At 35.5% G+C, this 24,940-nt stretch overlaps 1 protein-coding gene across 2 annotated transcripts in view; it reads left to right on the top strand.

Moving 5' to 3' along the window:
- Positions 1-17,016: 17,016 nt before the first annotated feature.
- LOC136809033 (uncharacterized) overlaps positions 17,017-24,940 on the top strand; it is a 36,038-nt gene continuing 28,114 nt past the window's right edge. For both annotated transcript variants that reach the window (XM_067065609.1, XM_067065608.1), the window contains exons 1-5: positions 17,017-17,300; positions 22,159-22,416; positions 22,882-23,049; positions 23,641-23,785; positions 24,080-24,342. In XM_067065609.1, coding sequence (XP_066921710.1) covers positions 17,058-17,300; positions 22,159-22,416; positions 22,882-23,049; positions 23,641-23,785; positions 24,080-24,342 — 1,077 coding nt within the window. In that variant the 5' untranslated portion in view covers positions 17,017-17,057. The remainder of the gene's footprint in view (positions 17,301-22,158; positions 22,417-22,881; positions 23,050-23,640; positions 23,786-24,079; positions 24,343-24,940) is intronic.

Below are 24,940 nucleotides of genomic sequence, written 5' to 3'. Positions count from 1 at the left end.
AGAAGAGGTGTACCCAAAATATAAGCCCTAAAAGTTTCCGCATAATCAGGCTTGAAACAAAAGAATTTTGTTACAACACGCTAATTATGCAGATTTTTTATAGCGACAACAAAAGATACCTATTTACTCGACATAAACTCCCTTAAGGGCAAGAGACCTGGTATATGACGAGCCGTTTTTCCATTGTTTTCAAGAAGCTGTTTTTCTATCTCTTTACATTCCTCTGGGCAGACACTGTCCTGATATGAAATATATGTCTGACATCAAACACGGGAACACTTATGTAAAAATAAAACCTTTAATAATGACATGACTGGTATCTATCTATAAAAGAGGGTCGGGCCTTATTGAATGGCGGAATCGTCGTGTTAGAATCGGCGACGTCCAAATGACGTATTCATTCAACAATTACGTCATGAAAAATGAAATCAGAATGGAGTGCAAAAGTTTCGAACTCCAAAAACTTGTTTTTGAATAACTGAATGTTGCGCTTTCGAAAATCAGGCAATGTCAGGGGTATTATCGGACGCCGGTCAGTTAACATCGTAAAGCTGATAATATACACTGGTAACGAGGTTGTACCCCAGTCCTGATCTACCTTGCGCCTCCTAGGTTTTAACAGCTATACGATGCTAAAAATAGTATAGACTTTCCTCGAACATGCAATTTCATAAGAGATATACAGGCGGTTATTTCATCACAAGATGATGTTAGTTTTTCAAGAAAAAATATCCTATTTTTTCAGTATCATGAACCACAGTGAAACTCGATGAGACGACAGGTGTTTTAGAACTAAAAAGAATGTCTATACGGAAGATTATTTTTTCCAAAACGTCTTTAATGTGTACGCGGAGAACGTATTTCGTGTCTTTGACTTTCTGATAAATGATTATCTTGGAGAAAATTCGAATTGAAACCTAGGTTTACTTCTTTGGTTTTAAAACAAGACAGACTGCGTGACACGTGACATTAGAAATTAAAGTATATTCACGATAAGTGTGCACTCTTTTTTCTTTTACCTATAACTTTTGAAGGAATTCTTCAATCTTTAAAAATTTGGTATCATTGGAAAGATATTTGTGAGTGGAACAATTTGAAATGAAAAAAATCTTTAAAAAAATTCTAAAAATGAAGATGAAAATGAAGAAGAAAAAAATGAAGATCTTGTAGAAAAGTGCTATAACTTTCATTTTCACTGGAGAGATTCTTTGATCTTAGGAGATCATCACTGTGAAGAAATTTCATTAAAATATTTATTCAATATAAAGTTATGATACAAATTTAATAAGTGATTGGCCCCAAAAAACAGCAAAAAACTGCAGAAAACAGCGTTTTTAGACATCTATCAGCTTATAACTTTGTTTGATATCTTTTGACTGAATGATTATTTTTGAGAATTTTTTTCACAGTGATGACGTTCGATGATTAAGAATTCACTTCAGTGAAAATGATAGTTATAGCACTTTTCTACAAGATCTTCATTTTTTTCTTCTTCATTTTCATCTTCATTTTTATAATCTTTTTAAAGTTTTTTTTATTTCAAATTGTTCCACTCACTAATATCTTTCCAACGATACCAAATTTATAAAGATTGAAGAATTCCTTCAAAAGTTATAGGTAAAAGAAAAAAGAGTGCACACTTATCGTGAATAGACTTTAATAAGTTTATATGCGTTTTTTTATTTTTGAAGACGGAATAAAAGAATGTGGCTTTCCTTACAGTCCAAAGTGTTAGTCTTATATAGGTTTCCGACCGTATTTTTATTTTCATATATAATTCGAACTAAAACGTTGGCCCTTTCGGCTAGAAAGTCTATAAAAAGTCATTCGAATCTTTCCCTAATTCGAGAAAAATTAATGGGTCCCTTGAAGAACAAATTGCGAATATTATATGCCCAAATTACATACACTTGGGGATCATGTAAAAGATTTCTTTCGAAAGAAACTCCTTTCAATTACACTTGGAGGTTTCTGGGGAGTTTGTAAATAGTAAATAAACTGCATACTGATACAGTCTGCTAGACATTGATATGGTAATTTTTGCTCTTCATCTTTGATTCTTTCTACAGTGATTAGATTGGCACATACGCGATAAAATTTATATTATTGGTCTTCAGAGTTTGATTATATTCTTTGAAAACTCAACCTCTGATACTCAGGGTATTTCAAACCAGCTTAGAATTTGAGAAGAAATTTGAATACATAATCTTCTCTGTCACTACAGGAATTTGATGGAAAATTGTTTCTTTTGTTAACACCATAAACATATAAACGATCTTTTATTGTCTCTTTGAAGCAAGCTTCGTTGCCGCCTGTATTTCAAAATTGGTATGAAAAATCCGACAATATTCCGTATTCTTTGAATTATTTAGATAAAAGGATTGATAGAGCTTGAACATTACTCCTAATGCTTTGTGCAAATTATTTTCAAATTTTTTCACAAGTTTGGAATATATTTTATCAACATTTTCAACTCTGAAATGCAGAATTTCAACTGCGTGTATACTTTTGAATCTCTCACTCCAATAATTTTTTTTATGACTTGCAAAAAATAGCTTGCCAAAGAGCCTGTGCCATAAGACTATCGAAATTAGAATATGACACTCCCTAAAAATTATTTGACACTTTGAAGTCAAAATTTAGAAATATTAGTCGGAGTTTTGACAAGCTGACGATGATTTTGCCTCTGTTATCTTTGTTATGATATAAATAAAAGACTTGAGAAGAGTAGAACAACAGAGACTTTTGTCGAATTTTTGACGTAGTTAGCAAGGTATTCCCAAGTGGTATATCATCAAAATCTATTGTTTCAATTTATACTTTTAACGAGACGGCAACGAAGCTAGCAGCCCATTCTACAAAAAGACAAAGGAGATGGATGTCCAGTCGTTTATATGTTCACGTTAACACGTGAAGCGCTGATGGAATTCAAAGGTATCCGTGGTGCAACGTCCAGCTCTAAAAAAATGTCGGTTATTCGGCCTATCTTCGAGTTAAAAGTCGAATACTGAACATTGAACAAGTTTCGAATCGTCAAGTACCTAGAACTCCTTCTACGCATGCCCCAAAAGTTTCACATGATCAGATGACGTCACAAGAGAGAAAAGATAACATTGCATTGGAGGAATTCCCGAATAGCACGCCAACTTTGAGTAGAGAGGCTGAAGCTAGCTCTTCCAAACTTCCGAACTCATGCTAATCAGAGACCATCACGACTTCAAAACCTGTTGTAGAAGAGAGAACTGAAAGCAAAGTCTTAAATACTGAAAAAGAAGCCTTTAATATTGAAACGGAGGCTGTGGAATTTCAAAATGTTCATGGAAGACATTGTATTGAAGATGACGTTCCATTGCAAAAGAACAATTTCAGTGATGTTGTTGACGTCAAATTGAACATAGTCACTAGAAATATACATGGTCAGGAAGTCGGCTTGGTTCGGAACTCGAGGTTGGAGTTTTTTTATTTTGGTCACGTGATTGTTTCGTATGTGCAGAATTCGGCGAGGCGACAAGACGAAGGTGCTACTTCAGGACTGAAATTTTTGATTATTTTTATCTATTATAATTTATTACTGATCACCAACACAACAAGTTATCTTGGAATACCCATGTCAAGTACACCTCGAAAAAAGCCAACCAAATCAGATGCTTCCTCCAGCAACCTGTGTACATGTAACCAAGTAATCAAGCTCCAAGCTTATCGTACCTATGTGAGGCCGATTCTTGAATACGCATCAGTTGTCTGGGATCCTCATACTTCAGCAAACATCAACCAATTAGAAATGGTCCAAAGCAAGGCATCCAGATTTATATGTAATGATTGGAGATATTCCAGTAGTCCAACCACCATGATTCGTAATCTTAACCTTAAGAACCTCCAGTAAAGACGGCTTGAAACTAAACTGAACTACATGCATAAGATTCTACACGGTCGAATTGCTTGTTTATCTTCTCTTGTATATCGTGCTCGTACCACTAACCTAAAAATGATACCAATAAATGCACGAATCCAGTCGTATGAATACAGCTATGTCCCGTCAACAATTAGGTTGTGGAATGCCTTACCAACCCATATCGTCAATGAAGAAGACCCTGATAAATTTAGCCTTAGCATTTCAAACTACGAATTTTAACTTGTGGAATTTTTTATTTCTTTTTGATTTTTACTTTTTTCTATCCTGAGCTAGTCCTTTTTGTCTCTTCCGATTTTACTCTTCGTGTCTTGTGTCCCCATGCTTTGTCTTCTGTTTGATCAATTTTTGTGCCGTGTTTTCTTTTTTACTTAGCACTGCTGGCCTTGTCACCATCGTGGAATCATCGACATGGATAATTTATTATTTCAACTTAATATTTTTATCTTACATTTTGATATGAAAATATTTATTTTTATAGTTTTTAATTTCCAAATTACAAATATTTTTCGTATAATTCCTACAATTTTCTACTTAGCTTGGCATGTCATCGTCTCATCGTCCCAGTTCACTCTTACACTTTGATATTTGAGTCTACACCTACTTTTGTGTTGTCCACATTTTACCAGCGTCTTAGAACATCTTGCGCTAATGTTTTTAACTTTTTATTCTATTTTATCCTTTATGTTTAAAATCACGAAAATGTACGTAATGTATTATGTGATAATTCAATAGAACTAGAACTAGAACTGGTGGTTTTTCATTCTCTACGACTTCACTCGTTAAGATCTCATCCACCATGCCCTCAACAACCTCACTAGATGCTAAAGCTTCGTACACTACCTCAAAAAATATGGAAATATCTTCTTCGAGATCCAAAACATCAAATTCAAAGTCAGTTTCGACTATCTCAGCAGTTTCAATGTTCAGCCATCTTGTTTGATTTATCTCCAAGGATAGAATGAAGTTTGTTTTTATTTTCTGCATCAGTCCTGAACCGCTAGCAAACTCGTTTCCCGCCGAAGTCTGCACATACGAAACGATCACGTGACCAAAATAAAAAAATCTCAACCTCGGAGCTGGGACTTTCCGACCATGTATAGTATTCAATTGACATTGAATTGAATTAGGGAACGTCTTGACTTGCGCGCGCTTCGATCGCACTTTTTCTAGCAAAGTGTCCACGCTATCGGTCAAAAGAAAAATGAAGAAACTCCATTGGCGTGATCTGACGTAATGGTTGAAAAAAGTTGAAATGTGCATAATTTTTTCTTCATTTTTATGACGTAATCTTTTTTCCAAGCAAACAGGATTGGAGCCAAAAAGTGCGATTGGAGCGCGCGCAAGTGGAGACTAGCCTTTAGGGAACGTCTTGATATTATATAATTTTTCCAGTTTTGCCCACTGATCTTAATATATAAACCCCGGAGAAAGTTCTCGAAGTCAAATCATTTGAGTGGAGCTTTTAGACATTGATACCACCCTAGGTAGAATATTCAATAGCTGTGTAATGCATCAAGAGCGTTAGGTCTACTTTTCCTTGAACACTTGTGATAAAGCGCCGTTTGACGCTATACAATGACTTCTTTGAGGTTACCACTTTCAAATAACTCCCATCAAATATGTTGGATATAGTCTTGTCCAGAGTTTACAAAGGTCAGTTTTATCCATGGCTTATTCGATTTAGTTATGGTCTTCTATATTGTTATCAAATTATAAATCGTATGGTTTTTGCATTTCTCTCTCATGGAGAATATTTATTTAAAGGGACATAAAAGTACTGACGAAATTTGTAAACAAACCGTATGCAGCGGAACACAAAATCAAAAATGTCACATGTCAAAAAAAATTCAAAACAAATATGGCCGATTTTGATTGTTTCAATTGTTTTACAAGTTTGTTTTGGACACGTGATTTTAATTGCACTCTTTAATGACACGTGGTTTGCGCAATGTTTACATTTTACTACTTTTATGTCCCTTTAAGAAGACAAAAGATTTTAGCTACTTCCCACCGACTGATTGCACATCCTTTTCATAAGAACATTAGACTTAATTTTTTGGAATATATTTAGAACAAACCTGTCCCTTATATATCCAAAATACTTAAGGAAATTTCATCCTGGCCAATTTTAGGTATTTAGTTTGTAGAAAGCAAAAATGTTTATTAACATCTCAGAAACTTTAAACTTGAAAATATCAATTAAATATGAACAGCTTAGGCTGTGTCCGAATTTCATGCTAGTTCTTATCAAAAAAGTCGTTCCCCAATTGAGGAAAAAGTGCATAAATCTATTGGCATCAGCATGGAATATCCACGAGTTAATCCAAGAAGAAGAGAAAATAGAGAAGAAAATTCTCATCATCTTTTTCAATCATTAATAGGTATTTATTCCTCACTTCTGGAGACTTTTAATTGAACATTTAAAAGGATTACTTGCAATCAAGATATATCCCGCGGTCTTGTAGAAACTAGAGCTTGATCCTATTTCCTTAAAATCCATTCAAGTCTGATTTTCACAATATATGGAAGGATGCAATTAGCTAACTTTCCATAGGGCTTATTGCATATTAATAGAAAATCTAATCCCATATTACAAAAACTTCTAACCCTGTTCTTTAAAAATTGTATTTTTTAAAACAACCTCAACCTTTTCTCACGCAGAAAAATGGAACGTTGTCGTCATTTAAGACGAGTTAAATCTCAGCTCTCTATTTTAGGGGACTATTTTAGGCTCCCCTTACCTTAATTTTCTTTCAACTTCTGTTCCGATAATCTACAATCATGGTTAGAATATATTGGGATTTCTAGGTATCGCTAAATTTATTGTTAAATTTTTTTTTTGGAGCTTTGGACTCTGATATGCTTTTATTAGACTAATCATATGATTTTACTCGGTTGGATGCAAAAGTTTTTCAGTATCAAAGCAATTTCAAAATATACTATATGTATTATCGAGGCAATACTAGCATGAAAAATTGAATATTAGGTAGTCTAGCAAGCTAGACGACTAATTTATACATAGTAGAAATAAAGCAAAAAGTAATGAATGGAACAATTTTAGTCGTCTAGAAACCTTTGTGCACTAACTCCAATCAAAAGAAAACTGTCAATATTGCAATTATAATTTTTTCCTGCTCAAAATAATTCTTGAGAAAAAAAATATGTGTGGATTTGTGTATTGAAAGTTTTTCATTTGAGTTGATTTCGTTTTGAGAGTTTATGTTGTTGCTTGATAAATTGTTTTCTCGCTACGCAAGTTTCTGCGTAGCTAGCCCCTGTATCTATAAGGCTGGAACACCGGATTCTTCCAGTCGTTTATACAAACTAAATCCCGTATGTTATTATTATTAGTATTACACGCATTATAAACGACTCCAGTCTAAATATTAGGTGATTAGATCTTTTATGAAAAAGATAATTGATATTTATTTTAAAATAATTGATAATTATTTTATGAACTCGAGGAAAATGATAATTTAGATTCTTAATTATAATTTTCCTCCTTTAAGATTCTTAATTATTATTTTCCTCGAGTTCATAAAATAATTAACATTTTCCTCGAGTTCATAAAAGATCTAGTCATCCAATATTCAATCAACGGACGTAAGAAACTCTTTTGAAGGTAATGCATGCAAGGTAATTTTGTCACGACCCTAAGATGTCTTTTTGCTGACGTGAGTTATTAGCATACAATGCATTTAATTTCATGATTTTATTTGTAAAAGTAAAAATATACACTACTGTATGTTTCACGCTGAGCAATTGTCAAGCATAGCTACCAAGTGACATGTACGCAAATCGACCTTTTGTCCCGCTTAACGCCTGCATCTTCTGTTTGTCCTGCTTTTTCAAATATTCATCATAGTCACACACAAATGAAGAAACACAGCCAATAACGAGGAAGAAGATTGATTAATGATAAAAAAGAGGAAAAATTTCACATGTTTTGTAATTTTCCCATCAATTCAATGTTGAACATTTTTCTAAGGGGGCTTCCGGCTCTCTGCCCCCAAAACTCTATTGGAAATGCATATCTCCATTTTGCACTCGTTTCACTCGCACACCTTGTCCTGCATTCAGGATTTTGAAACTTGGCAAATATACAAATGTTGTTGTTGTTGTTATCCCTTAGGGGACATAATACATAACTATAGACAGTAAAAGATAATAAAATGCTAAAGAGACCGTTGTGAAATGTAAAAAGTTTAAAATGCCGTCGTAAAATGTAAAAAGTTTTAATCGTCCGGAGGGACTGCTTTATAGCTATTAAAATAAAATTTGTTGCTATGGCGACATTTAGATATTAATTCAGTTCGTTTGTTAATCAACTTTAAGTTCGAAGTTATAATATGGTACTTTTCAGTCAAGCATAAATTACAATTCATTTATCAAAATATATAGCAAATCAACAAGGCGGAATAATTTTAAGCATTTTTTTCGCAGGCGTTGTCCATTGTGCTTTTGTTTTATGCTTTGAAATAATTTTTGTTTTTCAAAACAATCTCTAATGAGTAATCATTTTTAATAAAGAGGTGCGTACTGGAAAGTTTGTTGAATCAGTATGAGGTTGCATGGTGGTATGGTTGCTAAATGATTTCTATCGTGTGAGATCGAACGTCACTGTGGCTTATTCATGGATATATACTGGAAAGTATCTCTTTTGTATGTCCGTTTATTTTTTGTTTGTTGCCGAGTTTACTTATTTGATATTCTAATGGTAAATTGGCGGCCACCCAGGCTAAAGTTTAAAGGAGGGAGCCATTTTCCAATCGGAGATGATTGATAGTCGATCTTTGATGTGCCGTACCCCCAGTCGCGTTCAACTGCCCTTGTGCGTTAACTTAAGAATATTTCGGTTGGACCAGCCAATCCCCGGAAACGAGGGATTTCTTATCAAGTCTCCCGCTTGAAAATCCTTGACAGGGTCCGTAATTTCTAAACCTTTCAGTTGTTGAAAATTTTCCAGACCTGTAGAGCTTTAGCGTGTCGGATGAGAATTTCTGCATCTAGTACCAGATAACCAGTTTACCCTTTCAATAACTGTTGATAGACGTGTATAATTCCTTTTTAAAATAAGTTCTTACAAAGTAAACCAAGTATGGCAGAAAATATGAACATATCTAGTTTTCTTATAAGCATCTTCTTTATGAGACTTAAATCAATAACTGTTCACTGTTGTATATGATGGGATACTTTTCAATAAGTTCTTATAATCTATATCTTGACTGATTTTTGCTATCAATGATTGGTAATCAAAGGAGGCCGATTTGAAAGAAATTTCTAAAGAGTTTTATGACTTCTTTGGATATTGCAGAAAATGTGTTAGGCGGGTTTGCATCTAGGAGAGAATCGATTAAGAAATACAATAGAAATGCCACGATTTCTTTTGATTCCATCACGATTCCTTTGTAAGTCATAATTGATTTTCCCTAAGCTTTCTTTCTGATTGGTTCAAATTTTATTACAGAATGCGAATATGGTTTTTCTATATTCAACAGCCGTCTATACATTTCAACTGGACACTATACAAGTTCACGCTGCGTAGTAAAGCTTGATCAAAAAAGTAATTTGCATAGTTGTCATCATCGTCAACGAAATCATTTTCCAAGTTTTTACTCATTTAAAATGAATAGCATACCGTCGCGAATCTAAAAATAGACATTGATTTTTATGTTGAAATTCAATCCCAACACCCTTTGCGTTTATTACGCTTGCACGCAAATTACACTGAATTACAAAGAACAAGTAATAACTTTCACGACTTTTGAATTAAGACGAAAAGGATTGTGGGATTGAATTTCGGTCAAATGAGAGAAGTAATAATCATGACGTTTGCATGACGAAGCGCTATTGGAAAGTTGGAAAGTAGGTGAAATCTCATTGGCTCATTTAAGCTTTAGACGAGATTCATTGTTTCTGACGTCAGTGTAAGAAAATATTTGGACTATAAAAAGGCCTGTAAGCTTGGCAATCCTTCATCAAATTATAAGATTTTTCGATCAATGTTTTCTTTAAGGTGAACTCTATTGCTTGATACTTTCCTCCAAAATTCTCCAACGACTATCCATTCAATTTTGTTTTGAAAAGATATTTTCTCAAGCCAGAAAATGAAAAGTTCTTTATAAGCACACACGATTTCAGACTCAATTTGTAGACATAAAGTAGCTGGAGAATTTTGGAGGAAAGTATCAAGCAATAGAGTTCACCTGAAAGAAAACATTGATCGAAAAATCTTATCATTTGATGAAGGATTGCCAAGTTTACAGGCCTTTTTTTAGTCCAAATATTTTCTTACACTGATGTCAGAAACAATGAATCTCGTCTCATCTAATTTCTAAAGCTTAAATGAGCCAATAAGATTTAACCTATGGATAAAAGAGCTCATTAAAAATGCACGATATATGAGATTATGAGCATGCATACATCGTAACTTTTTTAATCGTAGGGCGAGCTTGGTTACAATAGCATACTTCTCCTGTCTTTCTTTATACCTCCATGATTGAACGGATGACGAAATGGAACATAAACTTGTTTCGTGGACAAAGTTTTATTTAATTTTTGTATATTAAATTGCTAGAATCTTCAATACTGATAGTTAAAATGTTTAGAGCAAACTTGAGTTCTACTAAAAAGTCTTATTTCATCGGGCGAGCTTAGCATTTCTTTTGATACATTTTATATAAGAAATCAAAAGACTTTAAGGACCAATTACCGATACATTCAACTCCTGTTTTTCTTTATACCTCTATAATGTATGTAATCGAATATTGAGAGTACGTGTTTCGTCCCCTATGCTTGATCCTTAACAATAGAAAAATCTGTATGTCATGATCTGAGATGAAACTCTATAATCTTTTCTACGTTTGTTAGTTGTTAAGGTTGTTAGTTGTTCCGGTTAAAGGTCCTGGATGATTGCCATGCTTACTTTTGCTTTTGTTGAATTTGCCTCCACAGTCTAATTCCTGTACTTTGATTCTCACCGCACGGAACGGTGCTTTACCCTTTCTTGACGTGTGCATTACGGAGTAGTCCATAGGTAATTTCACAGTCAGTAATCAGGACTAATTGCGCCCCAATAACGGTTTCCCGTTGGTTAGACACAAAAATCTTCAAAAATTTTCAAAACTTTGGACCAATATTAAGTTGTCATTAGTGCGCAGTGGTCCTGATTACCCAATACGCTTTGCGACTATGAAAGACCATACTTCAAGCGATGATATCTCAAGAACTAAGCCTTTTCAAGAGCTTATTCAGCTAACGTTGAACAGGATAGGAAGTTTTGAGATACGTGAGACGGCGTGAGGAATATTTTGAATTTGATTTTCAAAAAGTGTTTTTTTGGAAAGGGTTAACAGGTTGTTCTAGTTGTTCATGTATCGGCCTCTTCATTGGGCTGTTGCATAAAATTTACAGGATACAGGAGGGTGGACGAACCTTTTCAAGTGAAAACAAATTTCTTGGAAAAGTGTAGATACAATAGCAAAATTTGCAAAAGAACCTTTGGAAAAAATTCTTTTCATGTCTTAAAGTGGACGAACTAAAATCAGTCGTTCACCCCTGAAAATTCAAGAATAACTTTTTACCTCCTGAAAAATGAAAAAACAATTCTTTAGACCCCCTGGAGATTTTACCTGGAAATGTTCGTCCACCCCCTGCATGGTTATAAAATGGAATGGCCCATTTCCGTTACATTTACATTTTTTAATTATTTTTTTCTCTTTTTGCATTTCATCATAAAAATGTCGAAACGAAGTGTCTAAAAGGTTACGCAACATAAACAGTAGATCTTATTATTCTGTGTGATGGATGGCAAATCCCCAAATTTTGAAAGAAAAAACTCGAAGCAAAATATTAATGCATATAACATGAAATCAGTAATAGGATAAATTAAGAACTTTCTGACAAGAAGGGGTGCTTTATGTTTGTCTTTTATAATGTGTATGTCGGATGGAAATGGTTATTGAGGTGCGTGGCATTGGATTGATTGGTGTATACTAAGTGGCAATTTTTACACTAGGTTTGAATAATGGTAGTTATCGACCATTTGTTTTTAACTATTTCCATCAATGATCTTTGCTATTGATTTTGTCGTATATATTTTTTCTTTGGATTGATTTCGCTAGTTTTGGGTTCAGCTGTTAAACTTTTTCTTTTGGAAAGGTAGGTTTTAGCCTTCAACAACAGTTCTGTATTGCTTTCATCATGTTATATGACAATTTAATGACAGACTTTCATTTCTATCCTTCGAATTTGTAGAGAATAGAAATGTCCGAAAGATAACTCTGGAGAAAACGACCTATATGTAAATGCATTTATCTGATGGAAAAGAAAAACAAAAAGTAGGACCATAGCAATAAACATGCTCGAAAGTTAGGGGCTGATTAAACCCTATAAGGACAAAATGCATACACCTGCTCTGCCATCCAAATCTCCTGAGTGGATATAGTTTGAAAGAAATTCTTATTTTTTCACATATATATCTTTTTGAAAACGTTATGTTTACATTGATGGTGCTATATGTCTTTTCAGTATAATGTTACGCAACCTAGAACTTTAAGGCTTCTAACTTGAAAATATTTTTATTTTGGTCCCTTGTTTGAGGTATCAGAAAATGCTGTTAGACCTTTTTTGTATTATTTTTGTTCATGGATTTGAGTAAAAATACTTTGTTTTTAGCAAGGATTTGTGGTTATGTTTACGTCAATCGGAAATCAGAGGCTGGATACATTTTTTGAATTTTTGTCGCTGAAAATCGACGCTATTGCCATTGAGTTTATAGCCCGGAGGGCTAGAGTAGAATCTCCAACTTTTCCCAGGCAAGAAAAAGTGAAGCCACTTATTGCCCATCCAAAGAGCGCCTAGAGTGCGCCGTAATCATAACGACGGATTGTATCTAGCAGTTCCTCAAGCGATAGATTTTAGTTCCATCTAATCTGGTGTTAGTGTAAAAACCACGCGCGGGCGTTCTGGATGGGAAATAAATGGTTTCATTTCCCATCCAGGAGTCTCGAGTCTAGCCCTTTGGGTTTGGAAGTCAATGCACTTTATCATTCACTTTGTTACTAATATGAAATTTACTCTCAAAGGAATTACACATTTTTTATAAGACCAAAATATTTAGAGCAAGTTAAGAGTATTTTGAAGCTTTGCGGCTCCAAAATACACGATTTCTCAGGAAAATGGCAAAAAATGACCATAAAATGGTAAAACTAAGAACATTTTAAAAGTTAAGAAGTCAAAAAGTTAAGAACTTTCAAAGGCTTCAAAAATTTTGGCTGTTCTTATGAAAAAAAAGTGTAATATAATAGCGCTCTCGCTCGTGGCTTCCACCTAATTCTAGGAGAGTGCACGCATAGCAAATGGAATTAAGTTTTCATATCCTTGGCCCTTACTGGCCTTTTTTGACAGTGGCGGATTAAGGGCCGATAGGTCAAAAATATATGTCAGAAATTAATAATATCAAGTATGGTCAAGTGATTACGCAAATCATTTCTTCTGGGTTCCTTATATTTTCAAAAAACCACTTAATCCTCTTTGATAATGGATATTACACTGACATTTTTATGTTCTGTTTTCCCATGCTATACTGTATATGTCTTTAGTCTTTGATTGGTCTAGATCGGTTGAAGTCTTTGACTGCAGAGGAGTCTCCAACTCGATTCCGAACGGGGAACACAAATTTGTTCGAGCGAAAAAGAATTTCGAGTTAATTTTTCACAATTGGTAAAAGTAACTTTTAAGGTATGTGAAAATATTTAATATTGGATCAAAAAATACAACTGGCAAGAAAAGACACAAGTTTCAATTAGACAGGTTGTAATAATACTTCAACCTAGGACTTAAATTGCAATTTTTTTTCAGATCAAAGTGCTAATTTTCGAATTGTCATACTAAATTTGTGCATAAAGTAGATTTCATTGCATGTAATTTGTATTGAACAACAAACTGTTATATTGATAGAGGCGAGATATTCCATATGCACTTCCGAACTTCACACCTTTGGCTTCCCTTTGTCTTAAAACTGGACCTTTCTATGGGAATAGATTAAATTCATATTTGTTCCTAAGGTGGAAAACCGTCGCTAGTTCACGAAAGAAATTGTGTTTGAGATCGACTTGTAGACTGGAGTCATTTATGATGCGTGTAATACAGTAGTATAATAGGCGTCTGAATTAGTCGTCTAGCTTGCTAGACTAATCGACAGCCAGCAGGCAAATCACTCAAAAAAGACAAAAAGTAAATAAAAAAAGTCAAAAAAGGTCAGAATTCAAAACAGCTGTTTTGATAAGAGGTTGTTGTTTTAGTTAATATAAATAGACTAGTAATATTTTTGAAGCCTTTCCGACGATTTATTATTTAGTTCGGCATTCAAGGTGACAATCTATCGTAAGGTATCATATAACATCTGTCAAGCAATATTTCGAAAAACAAAACATGTTAAATACTACGTTCTTACAATTCAGATGTTTTGTTGTAGTCCGAAGGAAGCACTTTCTTCTAAATTGTTTTTGATGCAATGAATTAATGAAACTTGTCTTTGTTTTTAGGAAAATCTTTATTTGATTTGCAATATCAGGGAAGGACTTTAGCGTTAACTTACGTAATTTAAGTTACATACTCTTGTCTCCCGAATAGACGGGGGGTCCGAATAAGCAGGGGTGTAGAAAAATTTTCTAAATTCTAATAAGCGGGAGGATGGAATAAGAATTGGGGGGGGGGGGGTAATTTGAAAAACAGAATTTTTTTAACTGACTTCAATTTCAGCAACAAAAAAGAAACTTTAACACATGAAGATCTTAATAAGAGCGGGGGAATTATTTTTTTTTTCTCTTAACGATTAGCGGTGGGACGTCTATTCGGAGTAGAGAGGTTGATAATACCTACAGAGTAAAAGTTGGAAAATGAAAAACAAACATTCATAATATACATTCTATATTAAGGATTGACCCGATATTATCAGACGGCTTTTAGACAGTTATTTCCAATTGTTACTGTGAGGTCATCCACGGTCAGCTGACTCGGAGTTCTATGAACTGCTCGGTGAACCACTGAACAGATTTTTGATAAAATTGGGGCCAGAAGTGGGAACCCCTGGTTTATTTCTCGGACACTTTTGACACTTTGTAGTGGATACATTTTGTCGGGAATTTAATTTGGCGAATGTTCAATTATATAAAATTTGGCGGGGATTTAATTTGGCGAGTGGGAAGGCTTTAGTCTCTGGTGAACTAACAAATACGTGGTATTTTACTAAGAAATACATATTCTCCATAGAATTTCTATCTTAAAAAAATTTCATTAAATTTGGCGGGGATTTAATTTGGCGAATGGCCGATTTTTGAAATTTTGGCGAGGATTTATTTTGGTGAATTTCGGAAAAGATCACCTACACGTTTTTTTTTATAAGAACGTCAAAAATTTTCGAAGCCTTCGGATGTTCTTAGTTTTTTGGATTTGAAGCCTATAAATGGCCTATAAATGTTCTTAAAATGTTCTTAAAATGTTCTTATTTTCAGCATTTTTTGAGCATTTTGATGTAATTTCCTAAGAAAATGCATGTTTTTAAGTCTCCAAAGCCTTAGAATGTTCTTAGAATATTCTTAAATTTTTGGCCATCGAAGCCTTATGCTCTTATATAGTTTGTTCTTATAAAACAAAACGTGTATATCACCAAATTTAATCCCCACCAAGATGAGACAGTGGATTCAATCCTACAAAGACGAAGGTCTGAAAAGAAAAAATATTACAAATATTGCCTTGTCAGCGTGATATCGAGTGTGCAAAAACAGATATTAGAATTTTGCAATTTTTGCGCAAAAAATAATTACCTAAGGAAGCCGGGAAGGAAGCTAATCGATTAAAATACGATGCACAATTTTGATGGACAGTTATTTGCCAATAAATTACTTATTTCAAATAGCTACTCATCAGAATACAGTACATTTGCTAATACTTAAAAGATGGCTAAGAAACTTTGGAACCTTTTGTGGTGTGAAGAGTTCGTGATCACGGAATGGCCTTAAAGCTTTTTTCACATGCACGTAAAATTTTACTTTAGACCTAACGGAAAATCGTTCTTAAGACTGTCTTTTGGGAATTTCCCCGACATTATGTAGAGTTTTTGTTGATTAAGAGGGTCTTACGTGACTTTTCCTTCCGTTCAAAACTTTTTTAACGTAAGCAAACTCTACATAAGGCCTTAAAACACTACGTAAGCTTAGGGGAATTCCTACCCTTCAAGGTCTTAAGTAAAATTTTACGTACACGTGAAAAAAGCTTAAAGGTTTTGTTTTTAAGTAAGAGTGATATCGTTTGCTTACTCATCAATTTTAATTTACAAGCTTTTTACATTGGATTGACACGGTTGTGGAGCAAGAAGATCAGAAAGAGGAAAAGAAAAACATTTTTTTGTTTATATTAGCATAATATAACAGCAGGCAGACACTGTGTCCTGATATGAAATATATGTTTGATATGAAACGGAAACACTTATGTAACAATAAAACCTAGTCACTGTTATATTGTACCCCTTAAGAAAACCCTTTAATCTATAGCAGTATCAAATAACACAAAATACACTTTCAAGTGTATCAGAGGGGTAGCTTAAGGAAGTACTTCAGTCGACGCCAAATGATTCTGAGAGGGTTTAAAGTGATACTTTTTGGGTGGTTTTGTCGTGTTTGGGAGCTTTTTGAGCAGATGTCGGCCAAAACCTTCTCTGAATATTCCCTCTGGGTATTAAAATTACAAAAACTGACATAAGGGCTCATCAAAAAGATAAGGTTTATTGGACTCTGGTGAACTTTTGGAAGATTTTTTTTGAAGATTTCTCTATTTTCAACAAAATTGATGTGTGTTAGGAGCCATATACTTTATATCATGGTTAAGGAGACAAAGTTGGCAAATTGTCCATGTTTTTTTAGTCTTTTTCAGCAGTTTTTGCTATACAACTGTGACTGGATAGGCCTGATATCTTCCGTAGAGGATCTTTAATTTGAGAGTTTTCAAACAATACTGTGCACAGAGCGGAAAATTAACTTGATGATTGCTTTATAGCTATCTTTAAGTATTTCATAATCACAGCTTTTTAAATTTGAAACCTTAGAATGAACATTTAAAAATTTAGTATAGAACCAAAATAAAGATGCAGGCACGCGAAAAAATATTACTTGCAGTCTTCCTGATCCTTGCCATCTTTGGCATCCATCACATTAAATGTGAAGATACACCAGAGCCTTGCAAACCAGAGAATGATGTTTGCGAGTTCTGGTTGACCATTGAAGAACGATTGGTGCTGCACCAAGATAATGTGAGAGTTGTTGCCATCAATGGATCACTCTATAAACATGATCAAGGACCAGAAACTGATGAAGCAAAACGCTATAACGTAAGTTGATTATTGTGGGGGCGTACAGTATTTCGGAATTGCGAAAATCGACCCTTTTTCCTTCAGAATTTCATAAATCGGGCAAAATTCCTTCCGTATTTCGGAATGCTGAATTTTTTTCGGTATCGAAAATCCATGAAGTTTTACTTCGGAATTTCGGTATCATAAAGTTTTTATCCCCCTTTTGTCGGAATTCATGATTACAAGAAAAATCAAATTTGATGAAAAATTAGTCAAAACGAGGAAAAATACCCAGAAAATCGGTATCGGAATTGCAAGTATCTTTTTACGAAATTTCGAAAATTTTTGCAAAATTATTCGGTATTTCGGAAATTGCAAACCCCCCCCCCCATTATTGCATAGTCACTATAAAAAAAACTGGTCTGGTAATGTATTGTTTTAGCTTATTGTCAACTTTTCCTTTGTTGTAAATAAAAGCATAGTATAAGAAAGCCGCGGCTGGAATATGTACCGCATTGTCTTTTCAGTTAATCGCTGTTCCATCTCTGTCTCCGAGCTTTATAAGAACATCAAGATTGTGAGTTTATTATTGGTAGATAGTTTTTGAAATGTTTCTCTTATTTTCCTTCACAAAAAGGTTTTTTATTTCTAGATATCTTTGAATCTGTACCAAATGAAACACTTTAACTGATTTTGGACATATTTTAGGGGTATTTTGTGGAAACGATAGTTTTTCGCCAAAATTAAAATTATAAGAACTATATTTAAGATAACAACTTTCCTGTCAGTTTGAATGATAAATTTTGAAGGTGCTGGCTTGAAATTTTCACAGAATTATCTTGATGTACTATTTCATTGATTTCTAGAAAGATTTCACTGAAATATTGTGAAGGCATTTCGAGGCACCTTATTATTTTTTTAGTTCTTTCAGCCCAGCCATTTTTGTGCTTGTTTAAATTTCTTATTGTTGATCTTTCCTGCACAATGATATTATAATGCAAGTGTATTATCAAGGGCATATCATTAATGTCTAAAACGCACTGCGAAGTAAGTATTAACGACAAACTAATAAAGTTTACCATTAAAGATGCTACACTACTTATTTCTTGATCAACAAATAGTCATCAAATACGACAGAGATAGAACAGTAGAAATTCAGATGTTATCATTCCAGCCGCGGCTTTCTTATACTATGATAAAAGATAAGTTGCGAATTGCATACTTTTTGATCACGTTATCATTTTCGACTCTTGGGATTGGCTTATTTTATAAGCACACAAACGCGCTTCGAATACCTCAATTGAATTTGAAAACACGATCACTCGAGCTCTAGGTGTCAAGTGGGATTTAAAGGAAGATTGCTTTCTCTACAACGTCAACGTCGATCCGAAACCTACTACCCTCACAAAGAGACTGATCTTGAAAAAAGCATCAACAGTATTTGATCCTCTGGGCTTCCTAGCACCATTCACACTCAAAGCTAAACTGATTCTTCAAGATTTATGGCGTTTGAAAGTCAATTGGGATGAACCACTAGATGTCAAGACGAACGAAGTTTGGTCACAATGGCTAAAGGAGTTGTCACAACTATCAAAATCAATCCGCATCTCCAGAAGTCTGGATCTAATCCCTGAATCATCTCAACTTGTTCAGCTACATGTCTTCTGCGATGCTTCAGAAAGAGCCTTCGCTGCAACTGCCTACATACGAGTCGAAGAATGCGGCGCTGTTCGTGTTCACATCATTATGGCAAAGACCAGAGTTGCACCAATAAAACAAATATCTTTACCACGCCTTGAACTGCAAGGAGCAGTGATGGCGGTGCGAATCAAAGAAACGATCAACAAAGAATTCGACCACGACTTCGAGCAGACCATCTTCTGGACTGACTCGACGCTGAACCTGCAATGCATCAACAATGAGGAGAGAAGGTTCAGAACATTTGTGGCCAACCGTATTTCTGAAATACGAGAGCATTCCGAAGTATCCCAATGGAAGTTTGTTCCCGGAAAGACAAACCCATCAGACTTAGCTACAAGAGAGGAAGGGTTGAAAGCAGTAGAAGACGATGTATGGCTCAACGGTCCAGCGTACCTTAGGCTACCTGAATCGGAATGGCCATCAATCCCGAAGATTCCCCTAGACGAAAACTACATTGAACTTCGAAGAGTAAACGTCACGCAAATGAACGTAACCAAACCTCTTCTACAATACGAGAGATTCTCCTCTTGGCGAAAGATCGTCCGTGTCATTGCATGGATACACATCTTTTTCAAGAATTTCAAGGCAAGTCGAAAATCATCGAGCAAATCCAAGCAACTGACATCCACGCAAAGACTAGAAATCATCTCATCAAGTCCAACTTATCAACCAACTCTACAACAAGAAGAGTCAAGTGAGCACCAGCTTGTCAAACTCATCCAAAACGAATCCTTCCCAGATGTAATGAAGCAAATCCAAGAAGGACGTCAACTGAAAGGTTCTCTAAAGAAACTTGATGTGTTCCTAGATGATCAAGGAGTTATGCGTGTTGGTGGTAGACTAAAGTATGGAGACTTTCCCTATGCATCCAAACATCAAATCGTCCTACCAGCCAAACAACCTGCCGTCATCTTACTGGGCAGAAAGTTTCACAACCAATTCCACCATGTCGGAAAAGAGCACATGTTGTCACTCCTTCGGCAGCGTTACTGGATTATCGGTGGAAGAGCCATGTGTAGAAAGATCATACAATCATGCATCACATGTCAAAAGCTAAACGCCAAACCATCATTTACAAAGATGGCGAACTTACCAGAAGACCGAATAACCGTATCAACGCCTACGTTCTATCACACGGGTGTTGATTATTTTGGTCCAATACTCGTCAAGGTACTGCGAAGCCGTGTAAAGCGTTGGGGATGCATATTCACCTGCCTCACAACACGAGCAATTCACTTAGAAGTTGCACCATCCTTAGAATCAGACGACTTCATCAACGTATTGGAACGCTTCATTTGTAGGAGAGGAAGCCCAAAGCTAATTCGTTCCGACTGTGGGACAAACTTTAAAGGAGCAAACAATGAACTCAAGAAGGAACTAGAACGTATGGACTCTGCCAAGATCGACCAAAGTTTGAGACGTCAAAGCATTGAATGGGATTTCAACCCTCCAGAATCCCCACACATGGGTGGGGTATGGGAACGGATGGTTCGAAGCGTAAAGACGTCACTCAATGCGATCATCATGGCCGAATACGTCGTGTTAAACGATTTTACTCTCCTGACAGTCCTCACTGAAGTAGAAGCACTTGTCAACAGCAGACCACTAACGTCAGTTAGTGATGACACGTCTGACCTGGACGCGCTAACTCCAAACCACTTCATCATTGGAAGAGCTTCTACTCTACTTCCAACATGCATCACTTACAATGACAACGTGACTCCAAGAAAGCGCTGGAAACAAGTCCAGTCAATCACTCAACAATTCTGGGATAGATGGAGAAGGGAATACCTTCCAACTCTAACCGCTCGAAACAAGTGGACTCGAGCTTCAAAAAACGTCCAGGTTGGTGACCTGGTCCTGGTACATGACACCCAATCACTCAGCCGCGGCAAATGGCTGCTCGGCCGCATCAATCAAGTGTTTCCTGGTCGGGACAATCGTGTCCGAAAGGTCGAAGTCATCACTCATTCCGGTCGTTACACACGGCCAATCACAATGATTTCACCACTCGAATTGAGCAACTAGGATTGCACCCCACCAGGAGAACCAGCATTCGTATCAATCTGGTAGTCAACACCTTCATTGGTTGGTTGACAATTATATCCAATTTGTTGGTCGTTATCCACTGATTCGATTAGTATTCGTATCCAGCTGTGGTGCTGGTTGGTTCGATTGACGTTCGTTGTGTTAATTGGTAATGATCAATGCGCGTGGCATGTTGGTGTTGGTTGTAAACTTCATTTGAGAGGTTTTCTCAAGGACGGGGGTGTTACATTTTATATTTCCCCACGGAACTTTTAGCTAAAGATGTCCTTTGTGTCGCTCTTACGATCATTATCTATCAATTGTAGCAATTATCTCGTTTTATATTCTCAAAGTAATTATCTTTTATACGAATCCCTAGACGTTTGTATTTCTTTTGTAGTATAGTCACTAGCTCATTGTTTCTAGTTTTTTCTAATGTCAGAATTTTCACTATATATTTTTTGATCGCTCTGTATGAAGTTAGTTCAACAGTGCGAGTTATGACAAGAAGACAGAATGAACGAGATGAATATTTTTGTCTGAAGTCTATGGCTCACTTTGAATTCAATACTTTACAATCACATGATCAAAAACTATGCAAAACAAATCAACGTAAGGTACGCTAGCTCTAACGGCTAGTAATAGAAAGAAACCTTCCAGACCGGGGTTTTTATAATGAGTTCGATTATTGTTCAACCCCTTAAAGTCTCGGTTTGACTTTTTGTAACATCGGGTATAAGAATTTCTATCCAATTCCCAATGGGGATTGAAATTCTAGTGTTTGAAACTCAAAAAGTCTAGTCGGGATGGTTTTAGCATGCAATCTTTTTATATTGAACATCGCATAGGGATGAAATAGAAGTCAATTTCCCAATGGGGCTGAGATTGTAGGGTATTTCTTCAACGGGGACAAGGGCGGGGTTCCACCGGGTCTGTAACACAGACACTATACTCACCTTGCTCCTAAAAAAAACGTCCTAAAATTTCTTTAACACTTTTGCAATGATATAACGTACAAATGATATAATTGTACATGTTGAGAACAACAACCTTCAAAGAATTTTAGCATTTTCGCCTCTCTATCGCTCAAACCGATATATCAGTCATGAAGTACCTCTAAAACGCCAGGGATCCCCATCACAAGAAAAGATTTCTTTTTCAACTTCAGGTATCTTTAAATCAAGTCATTACAATGGACGGTTACGAGCGGGCCGTCATCACCGCAAACAATAGTATCCCTGGTCCACCATTGGTTGTTTATAAAGATCAGACGATCATCGTCCATGTTCATAACCATTTGTTGAGCGAATCAGTAACAATTCATTGGCATGGTATTCATCAGAAAGGAACACCTTTCAGTGATGGAGTTGCATTCATATCACAATGTCCAATATTACCTGGTCAAACGTTTGCCTATGAATTCAAAGTGAGTAGTAGATATTATTTGAATTGATTACTTCTTTCATCCATATCAATAGCGAGCTTATGTATTCCAGATAAATCGAGGTAGACGGTATAAAGCAAAGTTGTCTCCAAAATCGCCGTCCACATTTGCTCGACGACGGTAAAAATACCAAAATACCGTCGTCTGTTTAGGGGATCAAAGGCGATATAGAGCCGTACATCAACTATCAACTTTGTTTTGTATCGATTTCACTTACCGTCGCCTTCGATATCCTCCGATACATAAACTCGGTAATAACTTAAACTTGACCGGTTCGAAGCCAATGTGGTGAAACAATGAAAATAATTGGAACACAACATTGTTCATTGGACATACATGGATGAAGTAGGTCATTGGTTTGAAATCAGATCCAGCTTGAATGTACATAACTAACTTAAAATTTAAAGGGATTGTTAGAACTTTTCACTAAATTTGCTTTTTTCACAGGCATCGCCAAGTGGCACTTTCTTTTACCATTCACATGTCGGAGGACAGCGTGTAGACGGATTATTCGGTGCGCTGATCATCAAAGAAAAGCCACAAGCGAATGGCGAGGAGGAGATTGAAGATTACATCATGCATGTTGGTGATTGGTTCCATAGTAGATCTTCTGAAGTAAGCATGAAGTAACAGTAATAACTTATAATTCCAAATAAGAAAATAATAACCTAATTAACAGTAATAGAAAAAACAGTACGGGTAACGACCCATGAAAATTTAATTGTATATATTTTCTTTTGTGTTTAGTTAAAATAAAGTAAGTATGGATTGGTTCGAGATCAAACAAAATCCTAGAAACTTAACACAATGGCTTACCTTATTGGTAGAAAATTTATTTTACCGACAGACCTTTTTACTAGCGGACGAATTATTTCTGCGTACAAATGAAATTTTCTACCCTAGGTAACTCAAAGATTTGTGAATCTAATTCCCTTTAATGCTATTTAATTTTTTATACCATATTGCTCAACTAAATTTCATGCATTTTAGTATGTTTTTCCGACATTCATACTTTTGATTGAGGTCATAAATCAAAATTTATTATAAAAAAAAGCGTGTAAAGTACTTTGTCAAAAGATTATTGCACTGCACCGCGCTTTACGTGAGATACAAAAGATACAAAGCAAGGCTCGCTAAGAAACCTAAACTTGACCTCTTTTGATTTTCTCGGCCATTTTATAAAACATTATGGTTTTCCTGTTTCAGTTACACGCTAAGATGCTTTACGGTAATTACAAGACAAAGAAAGGATTCAAACATCCACAAACGATAGACGGTGTTCAGTTCGCTCCTTACGGATGGAAGTCTGCTTACATCGAGGGAAAAGGACAATATTATGACCCTGAAACAGGTTTGCGTAATTAGTTTGCTTATATGATCCCACACGGGTGTTACGAGATGTGCTACCACCTGCAATACTATAAACATCATTTCTATGAGCACTTGGCCACAAAAACACTATCAGAAAATTTTCTTTACGGTTTTTGAAGGTTAAGAATATAAAAGGTTTTGAAAAACTTTGAAACCCTTTTCGATGTAACTTTTCTAAAAGGGACTAAGAACTTTTAAAAATTAGAATGATAAATTCCTACTAGCGAGCAAACGATTCTTACTGAATCAACGAGTTAATGAATCAATCTTTCAGGACTGTGGTCACAAACACCAAACCACGTGTACAACGTTACATCCAACAAGAAATATCGATTCCGCGTCATTGGTTCAGGGTTGATTGTTCCCTTAAGGATTTCCGTTGATGGTCACATGTTATCTATCGTTGCCACAGATGGTTATGAAGTGGAGCCTGTTCCTGTAGAATCTCTTATCATCAACCCTGGTGAACGTTATGATTTCATCTTGACAGCCAATCAAACTGTTGGAAATTATTGGGTTCGTTGTGACAGTACGGAGGTGAGCATCAGAAACCAATTGACACGTTGTTTCAACGTTTATCTAAAGTTCACAACGTCCATATAACGTTAAATAAACGTTGAAGCAACGTTGTGTGCCAGTTGGGAATCATCGCAATAATTAAAAAAAAAAAAATTCTACAGACAGATTCCTTGTGACGTCATTTTCACCAACGATCAGACATTTTTAATTAGAAATGGTAGAAAGATTATGTACAGGATTGTTTTAGTAACAACTTGATAACTCAAAGTCTTCAAATATTTCCCGTTTGGACCTTCACATAGGTTTTTGTTTCGTGGGTGAAATTTATGTCAGTTAGAAACAAGCAGCTTGCTTGAGGTTTGCTTGAAGATAGTGCTTAACTGGATTTTGCCGTATCGGTCTATTGCTCTCGATTTGTTTACATCGCTATTGAGTAGTACTATCATTAGGGTACCACTTTTAAAAAACTTTACTAAAAGATTCTTCTTGGCTGAGATTGAAAAACTACCTCTAAATCTCAGTGATCTTAATACCTTCAAAACTAGAGGACTATTCCGATGACCCAGAAGAGGAACTATGAATTAAAACGTAGGGCATATCCTAAAGACTCCAGTGA

The sequence above is a fragment of the Clytia hemisphaerica genome, unplaced genomic scaffold (genome assembly GCF_902728285.1).
Source record: "Clytia hemisphaerica strain Z4C2 unplaced genomic scaffold, Clytia hemisphaerica genome assembly, whole genome shotgun sequence".
NCBI lineage: Eukaryota > Metazoa > Cnidaria > Hydrozoa > Leptothecata > Clytiidae > Clytia > Clytia hemisphaerica.
Note: the sequence above shows the minus strand (reverse complement) of the source record. Positions and strands in the feature narration are given on the sequence as shown.